This window comes from Nothobranchius furzeri, chromosome 12 (assembly GCF_043380555.1).
Source record: "Nothobranchius furzeri strain GRZ-AD chromosome 12, NfurGRZ-RIMD1, whole genome shotgun sequence".
Classification (NCBI taxonomy): domain Eukaryota; kingdom Metazoa; phylum Chordata; class Actinopteri; order Cyprinodontiformes; family Nothobranchiidae; genus Nothobranchius; species Nothobranchius furzeri.
The window spans coordinates 68,050,253-68,062,516 of record NC_091752.1 but is presented as its reverse complement, the minus strand read 5'-3'; the positions used below and the strand labels follow the sequence as shown (position 1 = coordinate 68,062,516).

The following is a 12,264-nucleotide window of genomic DNA, read 5'->3' as shown; positions in this document are numbered from 1 at the left end:
TGCGCACTTAAAAGAAAAAAAACAACAACTAATGCTTGTATTTTTTTTACACTTAATCCTGATTTTGTACAAACGACTAATGAGTAATACTTTATTAAAAAACCCAGCCTCAACCGACATATAACAATGCTGTCCATACAAATATCTGAAGAATAAAGAAACTTTAAGAACAAAGTGCTTTTCCACTGAGGAGTAGTTGTTTCCAGCAAGCAGGCTTTAACACGAGGCTGAGAGCCAAGAGGAAAAACGAACAGACAAGGAAAGACCAACTGTGTGGAATGTTTTTTCCCTGAATTTTCAGATGTCAAGTGAGTCAAACGCCTTTCCGAGCCACAAAAATAAACAGAATTAAGTCACTGGTTGAAATATCCAAGCAGTTAACAGATGCTGGTCTGTACAAAATCACAGGTTAAACCTGGGAACTGCTGATCCGTGGGACATTCTTTTCTTTCCAAGCAGCTTGGAGTGATGGAGGTAGCAGTTTTGGGAGTCTTGAGCAGCATCACATAACTAACAGGTCAAACTATCAGAGGTCAAGTTTCAGTCCGGAAGACACGGATGCTCCGGCTGGAGTCAGGTAGTGTGGAAACGCAGAGTTAGCTCCTGGTGTGCCAGCATCGTCCTGCTTAGCTGGATTCAGGCCAGCCTTGTAATCCTGCTCCTGAAGCCGCCTGCTGAGAGGAACGCCTCCCCCGTCCAAGTATCCCTGCTGACAGAACAGCGGCTGCTTGCGGTGCGTGAGGGCTGAGAGGAAGCACGAATCTAAAACACAGGAAATGCAGAGTCTGTGCGGAGAAAGATCACAGAACTTATAAAGATTGTTCACATTTATGATGATGTATCAAGCCCGTCTGACTTCACCATAAGGCATTCTCAGGCCAGCCTAATTCAATTCAATTCAAGTTTATTTATATAGCGCCAAATCACAAGAGTCGTCTCAAGGATCTTCACACCGAAAACATTCCAATACAGGTCAGGTCATTAAGCCAATCAGTAACAAGTTTCCTACATAAGGAACCCAGCAGGTTGCATCAAGTCACTGACTAGTGTCAGAGTCTTTACAGCAATCCTCATACTGAGCAAGCATGCAGCGACAGTGGAGAGGAAAACTCCCTTTTAACAGGAAGAAACCTCCAGAGGATCCTGGCTCAGTATAAGCAGCCATCCACCCCGACTCACTGGGGATCGACTAAAGATACAATGAGTGTGTGTGTGTGTGTGTGTGTGTGTGTGTGTGTGTGTGTGTGTGTGTGTGTGTGTGTGTGTGTGTGTGTGTGTGTGTGTGTGTGTGTCGGAGGACAGGAGAACGTGCAGCTAATTCATTAAATAATTTGGTTCTGTACCTTTCTCTTCAGCACAGCCGACAAAGGTTTATGATGGGTCAGTCCTCCTGCATGCTCAGATCATTCCCTTCCCTTGCTTGAATAATTGTTCCAAAATGAAAGTTGAACCCACATCTTTTTTATCTGTGAATTCAATGCCGTTCGGCGAGTCTCAAATAAAAATTTGGGCATCTTACTGTAAAAATATACCATTAATTTAAAAAATAAACTCTAAATGAACTATGTTCACACCCAGAATCAAACCCAGGTCTTCTGCACGAGAGTTCGATGTCTTACTAGGTGAGCTAAAGCACCAGTGACATCCTTTGTATCTGTAACATTTATATCCTTGATGACAGCTGAAACAACGTTCAAAGAACGGTTCGGAGTGAAAATGGCTATTTTGTTGCTAATTTGCAGGAAATATCTAGAAGAAAGTAGCTAAGGGTCCTCAGAAATGTAGCTAGCTTTGTCACTAGGCGTTAGGAACAGCGACAAAGTGGCACTGCCTCTCTCTCTGCTGCTAAAGCTACGGATAGCAAATGCTACGGGCGATGCCTGAGCGTGAACGCGCATGAAGCAGCCTGCTCGACCCGAGCATCTCTCTTTTTCTGTGATTTTACAGAAAAACAGGCAATCACAGTAAAAATGCCAGGGCTCATTCTACAGGACCAGGGCATTGCAGGAGAATGTATGAAGAAGACATTTATTATTTCTATACATGTTTTGGCTGTCAGACTTCCATAATGCCCCTTTAAGCACATGTGGACTGGTTGGACAAACTCCGGTGCTCCCTCCGTCACCGTAGCAAAAGTACGGAGCTGGTCCAGTTTTCAGGTTGAAACATGAAGAGTCATTTCAGGATCTCTCACTGTGGTACTGATCTAAAGCCAGCAGGATGTCATGACCGCAGTGCAAAACTCCCGAGTTACCTGCATAAAAGGCTCTGAGATCAGTCTGAAGACAATGCTCCAGGAAACGTCTCAGAGGCTGGATGTGAGACAAGGGTCCATCCCACTCGGTGAGGAAGTCTTCAACCATGTGATGAATGGCCTTGGGCCTGGGTAGCGGCCAACCAGGGGGACGCAGCTTCATTTCTTCCTCTAAGAAAAAAAGAAGCAAAATAAAAGCCCAGCAGTGAAAACTCCGAAGACTGGGATGCTCCTGATGTTCGCAGCCTTCACTCTCACCAGTAGGAAGGGCTTCGTAGAAATACAACACAGGATGAAGAAAGTTGGACCTCCAAGCTCTGGTCCAGTCTGTTTCGGCTCGGTCACGCCCAAGATAGTCGATCTTCTTCTTCCCGTACTGCATGACCACCACCATCAGGCCGTGGCTGGTGACCTCGTGGCCTGAAAGGGAGGAGAACTGGGGCAAGGCCTGGAGGAGAAACTCCTCTACATACTCAACGTGAGAGCTGGAGGAAAGCAGGACAAACACAAGATTAGCACAAAAAGGAACCACTGGAGCTTGACTTTACCCACATTATGTGTAGGAGCTCTTCCATATGGAACAAACTAGGAAGCGAAAAGGACAAATAAACGACCCGGAGTTCGTTTTTCGCCCAAAAACAGCAGAACTTTAGTCACAAATCAGAACCGCTAACCGCCCCCCCAAAACGACGACTGCACCAAAACATGTAGATCCAACAGTCAGAGGGACACTCGCTCCTCTAAACGTCCACAGCGGCAGCACATGGAAAGAGTTAGCGTGGTAGAGACACAACATGTGAATTCATACGACCGTGTTTCCGAAAACCTGCAGCCCTATTTAGTAGGGATGTGAGGAAATACGGACCCACTGACATGTTGCAATACTGAAATGATACGTAAACGCTGTGAATGGATTTTCTTATTGAGAAGTTAAATGCAGATATTAAAGGGGCGTTATGGAAGTTTGACAGCCAAAACATGTATAGAAATAATAAATGTCTTCTTCATGCATTCTCCTGCAATGCCCTGGTCCTGTAGAATGAGTCCTGGCATTTTTACTGTGATTGCCTGTTTTTCTGTAAAATCACAGAAAAAGAGAGATGCTCGGGTCGAGCAGGCTGCTTCATGCGCGTTCACGCTCAGGCGTCGCCCGTAGCATTTGCTATCCGTAGCTTTAGCAGCAGAGAGAGAGGCAGTGTTCCTAACGCCTAGTGACAAAGCTAGCTACATTTCTGAGGACCCTTAGCTACTTTCTGTAGAACTTTCTTCTAGAAATTTCCTGTAAATTAGCAACAAAATAGCCATTTTCAAGGAAAGGAAGGTTAAGGAGTGTGCACGTACAGCATGCGCGCCTCGTGCACGAGCCTACTATTGAAGCTGCCGTTACGCTTTTGGCCTGAGGGGGCAATCGCGAGCATAAAAATTCAAAACTCCGTAAAGTCCCTTTAACTGTACCCTGTTTTTGTAGTGCAATTCAAACTCTGACTGCTAGGTGGCAGCAGTTTTTACCACCTTCACTCTGAAGGATTGCTGTAAAGTCACTGATGCTAGTCAGTGGCAGGGCTGCCAACTTTTGAACATTTCAGAGTGAGACGGGTGGTGGGGTTGGGAGCGGACAGTTCGCCGACCGTTTGGGGGGGGGGGTAATAATATTGAGACTTTTTGTGCTCTACATTTTATTTATTTATTTCTACTCTGTATGGAAGAGGATTAGAGCCACTGACAGAATTCCACTCAGAATTCTGACTTTTTTTTCCTCAAAATTATGACTTTTAATCTCAGAATTCTGATGGGAATTCAGGGAAAAAAGTCAGAATTCTCTTTCTTGTCTTTTTTTTCTTGTCAGTGGCCCTAATCCTCTCCAGTACCTCTGACTTTACAGAGGGAACTGACCTTTGTTTAATACATATCTATCTATCTATCTATCTATCTATCTATCTATCTATCTATCCATCTAAAGAAAAGAGTTACAGCTACATGTCACACAGGAACTTTTAATTATAATTCATGTAATAATTTTAATGCCATCTGGGGGGGGGGGGGGACATCATGTCATCAATGATATCACCAGTTATTATTTCCTTCCAAGAAAAAAAATCTATCATGTTAAGCTAACTTCATGATGGAGTTGCATCCACTAAACAGGATTATATTCATGTGTTCATCAGCATGAAGTTATTGAAGTTGTCAAAGCAAACATGGCTGGAATCAGTTTTACTGTGATCTGTGTCTCTGAATGTGTGCTGCTGTAATGAGTGGATGTCCCCACTGTGGGACTAATAACATTTACTCTATTCTATTATATTCATTCATACCAGCCAGTAGGGAAAAATACGTTTGAGGAATTTTGGCCTTTCCAGGCTTCCGTGGTTGGACTCACAAAAAGGAAAAAACACACTGGTGAAGTGGTGAATTAAAACATTAAAACGTTAGGATTGCTAATGATTTAATTCACCGCGTCACCAACTAATGCAGGAGAGGGAACATGAGAGTGAGTCACCACGGTAGGAAGCCCAGCTTGCTGTGAGCGAGGATCTGTGGCTGATGAGTGAAAACAAAAGAAAAACATTCGTCCGTCAACATCGGCTGGCGACCGCGACGCGGCTGCATTTCTAAATAAAGCATGTCACTTTGGCAGCGCGCGCGTGCTTCTGCGTCAGTGCAGACACAACGCCATTGTCCGTCCTTGCGGGCCTGCTGGAGAGCTCCGCAAGGACGGACGGAGTCAAGCTCTCTTTTCTTAACATCCGTCCGTCGAGACAGACAACGCAAGCTTGTGATTGGCCAGGACGCCGCTGTCGTCTACACCGCCGCCATTGCGCCCTCAAAAACATAAAGAGAGCCGAGGATAACTGGCGGCAGACACGGAGCAGCTTGAAGAATATTCGCAAAAAAAACTCTAAAAACATGAACGTTTAGTTCCCCGTGACTGGAGGAGTGAAAAGATGCACAGCAAGCGTTTGATTTGTGGACGGAAATGACAGGAAACGTGGGTTTAGAGGTGGGGAGCGCATGAAGAGGTGGAGGAGGATGAGAGACAAATATGTCCGTGTTAAAAAGTCTCTTATATACACAAAACACAATATAAACACACTATCTTGGACCGATACATGACAGGATACCACAGAACAGCGCTACGCCCTCTGCTGTCCTGGCGGGGAACTGGTTTGCAACGCTCTCTAGGACACGGAGAAGTGTGAGAGCAAAACATCTCCATCCGTGCGTGCGTGTCTCTCCCTTTTGGAGCTGACGGAGAAGCATGAATCAGGCTTTAGCGTGAGAGATTGGAGGTGTGGCGTGACAGCGTGTGAAGAGGGTCAAATGCGTGTGTCTCACGCTCAGTGCGTGAGAGTTGGCAGCCTTGCAGTGGGTGATTCTCAATGCCAAGGAACCTTGCCTTGATGTCTTGGCCCCGCCCCGGTTGCCTAGGAGATACGTCATCGGGAGCCACCAAGACGTGTTCCAATGTTCATGTTCTACCGAGGCCTGTGTTCTCCGTTTGTTAGCCGTTTAGCTAGCTGAGTAAGGATACACGGGAGGTGTCTTGTAGCCTAGCCTTGGTCAAAAATTACCCACAATGCACCGCGGTATTTTCAAAAGGACGGCGGATCAGAAGCCGGCAGCTACTTCGGGGACAAATTTCAAATTTAAAATTAAGTCAGCTAATTTAAAATGTTTTTTTAGATCCAAAGAAGTTATCTATGGTTGGTTAGTTGCTTAGTAATTGCAGCTTCGGTGGCTAGCGGGTAGTAACTCACTTATATTTTTAATTTAATAAACATATACACAATTTAAAAAGTAAAATGCTCGTTATATATTTATGTTGAAACTAATACGTATAAAATATAACGTTATCTCCCGTGTCATGTGACGTTACATGGCCGCCATGGAAGCCGCGGTCACATGATGCAAGTCTGTTCCATTTAACCGTTTTCTTTGACCAAGGAAGGACAGTGTCCTCGTAAGCAAGGCGCCTGGCCTCGCAAGACATCGCCTCGCAAGGCCAGGTGCCGTGGCATTGAGAGACACCCATTGATTCGATGCAACCTGCTGGGTTCCTTATATAGTAAATGTTTTTCTGATTGGCTAAATGACCTGACCTGTATTGGAATGTTTACTGTGTGAAGGTCCTTGAGACGACTCTTGTCGTGATTTGGCGCTTTATAAATAAACTTAAATTTAATTGAATTAAATTGAAGGAACACCCGGACCTGAAGAAAACACTGGAAGTGACTTGGAAGGGTGTGGCCTGAGTTTTCCATTTAAATTCAATCTGAGAAATATTAACAATTATCTGGATTCAGTATCGTGATAAATAGTCCCCCCCCCCCCCCCCCGATGTTTATCGTATCACCAGATCCTTTCCAATACCTGCTATTGAGTCCAACTGGTGATGAGTCATTCGCAAACAGTCTGGCTCTTTTTTATTAGAGGACTTTATAATAAGAGTTGGCATCTGCGAGCGCCGTAAGCAGTCACCACTGTGGGTTGAATCTTAGGGATTATTCGGATCACCACCTGGTTGGTTCCAGGAAACAAAAGAATAAAAGAAACGTCTCGAAAAGCTTGTTTTTGGCTTTGTTCATTAAATTATCCAACATTCGGCGTGTCTACTTCTTTCTCGGGATCTTTTGAGTCAAGTTGTGACTAACACAATTGAAGCAAAGTAGTGCGAACTTTTCCTCGTGAAGAAAAACTTTGCTGCTCACCCTCGAAGAAGAATAACGTCCCCGAGCACCTCGAACATTTGGTACGGTCCTGAGGCCTCGCCCACCCGCTTCAGAATCCACGACAGCAACTGTGTTGTCAAGAGTTTGGTTGATGGCCATGGGTTGGCATGGTAACGGTGTTCAAGAACACGATGCACGGCTCGGGCTGAAAAATGGGACACGAGGCTCGTTTAAGGTCATTGATGACTAGAACTGACAGAGCTGCTGCGGAGGAAGGGCTGTTAGGAAAACGTCTGGAAACGAGGTCACCTGTGTAACGGAAGCCGTGGATGAAGCCGCCAGCAGACGAGCGGTAATCTCTGGAGTGAGAAGCTGTTCCCAAGACAAACAAACCCGGAGTTTTCTTCCCCTCGTACCAGGCTGTCACCCCTGGCAACCGGCCCTTCGCATTTTCGCTGTTCGGAGGGCGAGCCGACCTGAGGAGATTTCATGGATCAGACCACGTCAGAACATCACGAAGCCCCAAAGAAGAAAGGCGTTGGCCTTGTCTTTACCCGTCAAAGATGCTGAAGTTGAACCGGAATCCAAGGCACCGAATCACGCGGTCGTAGGGCTTCCGAGTGGGGAAGTTGTCGATGTGGTGCCCTGCCAGTTCTTCTCGTGTCACTTCGGAGCTGTTCCTCTCAGTCCTGTTTAACAGGTACTTCCTTAAAGTCAGATACAACTGGTGCTTCTGTCTCCTCCTCCCTCGCTCCTTCTGTTGAGCAACAGCTATCTTCTCCAGCCGCGTCTCTGCCAGTCCATCGAGGGACTTCAGCTGATACGTGTCTAAAAGCTCATTATTCACCGCTCTGGCGAGCAGAAACAGACGTTTTCCTGTTTATCCTTTAGAAAAGTAACTGGTGAATAAATCCTTTTGCATGGAAAATCTACCTGAGATCTCCGACGTAGTGGGTCTGCCAGGCCAGGCGAACAGGACTGGAGCTGAGCATGTGGACCCGACTCGCCTTGCCCAAGATGCTCTGAGCGGTTTCAAAAGCAGAGTTGCCCTTCCCCAAAATGAGCACAGCCTGATCCCTGTAGTCCTCAGGGTTAGTGGAGATGGACTCATAGCCCTCAACCAGATCGGAGCCAACGAACTCCACCTTCTGAGGAACCCACAAACCCGTCGCAACCAAGAGGACGCTAAAGCAAAGAGAATTCAATTACAACCCAACCCAACCTTCAATACAACCTTTAAGTTTGAGGGTGCTGTGAAGTACCTGCATGTGTAGTCAGTGCTGTGTTGATCAGTGAGGCTGTAGCTCCTTCCTGCGGCTGATTGCACCGACCTGATCCGTCCGACGTCTACCCCATAACGAACCTTAAGTAAGTACATTTTATTTGTAACGTCCAGAAAGGGTCACTTTTCACCTACGTGTTGACCTACACAGTGACCGGGCATCGACAGATATAATTCCATTTTCTAAGCGGATTTTAAATTCTATCTTCTACCAGCCAGAGGATACTGCAGTGCGTGTTGACATTCCAGGAGGACAAGATTGTCAGCCTGTGTCTCCAAACAAGCTTTCTTCTGATAAGACTGCAGGATTCCACACACTGAATGAAAAGTGAACTTTTATAACTCATCAGTTAAATAATCATAAATAATCATAAGGTTGAATGAACCAGATGTTATATGAATAATAATATTAATGTTTGGATAATCTGTGCCTAATTCAGTGAAGTGAAATGAATATTATTATTACGATGAAACATTTATATGTCATGATCAGTAATGTTTGATTTAACAAGTGAATCATTATCTAAACTCAGACAAAATGTCCATAACATATAAATTACGGTTAAGGTCACATCTCACATAGGTTTAAAGATTCTTTATCCACAGAGTTAGAACATTGGTGATGTTGGTAACATCAACAAACATGTCAAATTCTGATTCGCCAGAGTCACAACATGGTGTCCCTCAAGGTTCGGTTTTGGGCCCGCTCTTGTTCTCGTTGCATATGTTGCCTCTTGGCGCCATCTTCCATAAGCATGGCATCTCGTATCACTTCTTTGCGGACATGTGCAGATATAAGTCCCACTACATTCTCGAAGGCCATCGTTTGATAAATTACTGAATTGTCTAAAAGATGTTAAAAACTGGCTACAATTTAACCTTCTCACTTTAAATGACAAAAAGACGGAAATTGTCGTTTTTGGGGACCCTGGGCTGTTGCACGGGGTAAATAGTGTATTTGGCCCTTTAGAATCCTTTTGCATGTCTCAGGCAAGAAATCTGGGGTTTTTCATTGATGGCCATTTTTAACTTGACAAACAGATACGTTCTGTGATCCAGAGTGTGTTCTTTCACTTGCGTGTTCTTAGTAAAGTCAAGCCATATTTACCACTCAAAAGACTTTGAAAAGGTTTTACACCTGCTAATCATGTCGAGACTAGACTACTACAACTCTCTATACCATGGACTGGAGCAGTCGTCAATTCACCGCTTGCAGGTGGCTCAGAATGCGGCAGCTCACTTGCTGACAGGTAGGAGGCGCAGGGATCACGTAACACCAGTCTTACAAGCTCTTCACTGGCTCCCGATCACTTACAGGACTCAATTTAAAATGCTACTGATCTGTTTTAAGGCACAACACAATTTGGCCCCTCCTTATCTGTCGGAACTTTTAAACACTCATGTCCCCAAACGAAACCTCCGATCATCCTCTCTACATCTACTATCTGTTCCCAAGTCTAGGCTGGAGTCCAGAGGCGACAGAGCCTTTTCTGTGGCCGCTCCCGAGCTCTGGAACAGCCTTCCCCTACAGATTAGGTCTGCTAACAGCCTTTCTGCTTTTAAGTCTCTTTTAAAAACCTACCTTTCTACCCTTGCTTTTAACTGATTTTATTGTTAATTAATTTTAGGGTCTACTGGAAGGTTCTCAGTGTTTTACCATTTTATTTTTACTGCTTGTCTGTGTACAGCACTTTGTGCAGTGTCCGATTGTTGGAAATGTGCTATATAAATAAACTTGACATTGACATTAAAACTAGTGACTGCCGAGTTACTCAGTTTTCCAGCTGACACTCCGAAGTGGCCAATTCGGTACCAGCCTCTTTTGAAACATCTCTCTGACACACTGTCAAACCTGTTTGCACGCTGCAAAGCTGTCGCAGCTACGACTCCTTCAGAGTCCATCCGTCTTATGGGCTCGACACACGGGAGGCGACAAACGACCGCGATCAGAGAAATTAGTCGCCGTTGCTTTTATTACCTGACACACGGGAGGCGACCCGCGGCAAAGCTGTCGACGCGTTCTGTTCCATGGCGAAATAGAAACTTCCGTTGTTTTGTTTGGCTGTGTCAGGTTGGAGGGAATTAAGGTTATTTAAGCGGTTCAGAGTTAATAAAGCGGTAGATATGATGTTTCACAAGGTGCTGCTAGAGTTATGTGAAATCTTACTTCTGATTTTACTATAAAACATAATAATAATCAACTTCTCCTCCATGTTTGCTCAGAGATGTGCGGAGCTTCCTGTCCGCTCATTGGTCAGTGAATGAAACCTCCGGTGATTGGTCCTCGTCCGAGCGACAGCGATAAAGAGTTGAAAATGTTTCAACTTGTTGGGATCGCGTCGCTGGGTCGCCTGTGCACGACACGTGCACGAGCGCAAAATTTCACACGCATGTTTTTAGCGTTTTGCTTGGTAGGAGGGAGACCCGCGATTATCGCTTTGTAGCGCATGTCTCATTGAAAATGAATGGAGGAGAGGCGATGTCGCCTCCCGTGTGTCGAACACATTATGCTTTAACAGTTCAGTAATGTAGGGAGGAGCTTGACCACGTAGAGCCCTGAAAGTTCTAGTCAGGACTCTAAAATGAACTCTAAAGTTAACGGGTAACCAGTGCAGAGACATCAGAATAGGAGTGATGTGTGCTCTTCTGTTTGCTCCAGTTAGGAGCCTCGCTGAAGAGTTCTGGACCAACTCAAGGGGGTCAAGGGCTTTTTTGTTAAAACATGTGAAGAGTGTGTTACGGTAATCTAGACGGGAGGAGGTAAAGGCATGGAGAACCATTTCAAGTTCATGTTTTGACACCAACCTTCGCAGTTTGGAGATATTTCTTAAACAGTTTTGGACCAACAATTTTGAGGGACCTTCAAGAGACATTGATTGGTCAAAACACCCAAATTCCTCCAGTTTGTCTTGACGGCAGAAGCTAAATGACCAAGTTTTAGACTAATCAGGGGAACCGTGCTCTCAGGGGCAAAGATCAGACATTCAGTCTTTTCAGAGTTTAACTGAAGGACGTTATCTTCTAGTCAGCTGGTGATAGCTGATAGACTAGTAATTCAGACATCCTTACCTTCAGCCCGAGCTCTTTAGCGAACATGGACAGGTAAAGAGGGTAGACATCAGCTGGCGGGTAAAAGTCGCCGCTCACCCTCCTGAACAGCAGATCCGGTTTATGGCTCAGCAGAGAGTTCCAGTCATGACGCAGGTTGAACTCCCGGTTCTGCCTTCCCGTGTGGATCTTGTTAATGCTGATTAGCTTCCTGTGTCTGGGATAGCTTCAAACACACACAAAGAAAACAAATGTTTTTAAACGCGATGCAAGATGACCGGCGTGCTGAAGTTTCCCACACGAGGTTCTCACGTGTTGAAGAAACTGCCTGGACCCGCGTTCCTCTCCAAGATGACGTAATCTCTTCTGGCCTTGGAGAGGAAATAGCCCATCTGCAGACCCGCAGGTCCAGCTCCGAGCACACAGTAATTGTAGCGCCGGGTGACATTTAGGAGGCGATCGCTGAAGGAGCTCAGGACGAAGCCAAGCAGGGTGGAAAACACGAACCACAGCACGTTCGGCCCCATAACCTGGTGGACACAACGCGATGCATCTTAGTGTAACATTTATTTTTGGGGCTCCTGTCGGTATTTTAACCCTCCCACTGTCCTAATGGGTGTGACCCCACGAGGAAAGTTGACCATTGAGCAGGTTTGATGGTTTATCCCTTGGGTCCACGTGGCAGGGGCGAGGAGTGAGCAGACATTCAGGCTTTTCAGAGTTTGGATGGTCAGCTTTCCTCGCTGGGTCACACCCATTAGGACAGTGGGAGGGTTAAAGATCTGTGTTCAGGTGTTTTCATCACAAGTGACCGGGGGAACGCGTGTGGCACCACCGACTTGGACCGGTCGAGTTTGGATCAGAAATGGGAAAACAATGGCATCCCGTAACCAGAGGGTAGCAGGTCGTTGTGTCCTTGGGCAAGGCACTTCACCTCTTGGGTGACCCCTCTTTAGGGGTGACAGAACTCTCGAGGATGCTATAGAAATACAGGTGAATTATCATGTTTA

The 12,264-nt window shown here is 45.6% G+C and overlaps 1 protein-coding gene across 2 annotated transcripts in view; it reads right to left on the bottom strand.

The window, feature by feature from the left end:
• Window positions 1-77: 77 nt before the first annotated feature.
• The window catches only part of foxred2 (FAD-dependent oxidoreductase domain containing 2), a 12,759-nt gene continuing 572 nt past the window's right edge, over window positions 78-12,264 (bottom strand). For both annotated transcript variants that reach the window (XM_015945233.3, XM_015945234.3), the window contains exons 2-11: window positions 11,567-11,784; window positions 11,276-11,480; window positions 8,187-8,287; window positions 7,858-8,109; window positions 7,479-7,775; window positions 7,234-7,400; window positions 6,964-7,129; window positions 2,513-2,739; window positions 2,255-2,425; window positions 78-762 (exon numbers count right to left, since the gene is read on the bottom strand). In XM_015945233.3, the coding sequence (XP_015800719.3) occupies window positions 527-762; window positions 2,255-2,425; window positions 2,513-2,739; window positions 6,964-7,129; window positions 7,234-7,400; window positions 7,479-7,775; window positions 7,858-8,109; window positions 8,187-8,287; window positions 11,276-11,480; window positions 11,567-11,781 (2,037 nt within the window). In that variant the 5' untranslated portion in view covers window positions 11,782-11,784 and the 3' untranslated portion in view covers window positions 78-526. The remainder of the gene's footprint in view (window positions 763-2,254; window positions 2,426-2,512; window positions 2,740-6,963; window positions 7,130-7,233; window positions 7,401-7,478; window positions 7,776-7,857; window positions 8,110-8,186; window positions 8,288-11,275; window positions 11,481-11,566; window positions 11,785-12,264) is intronic.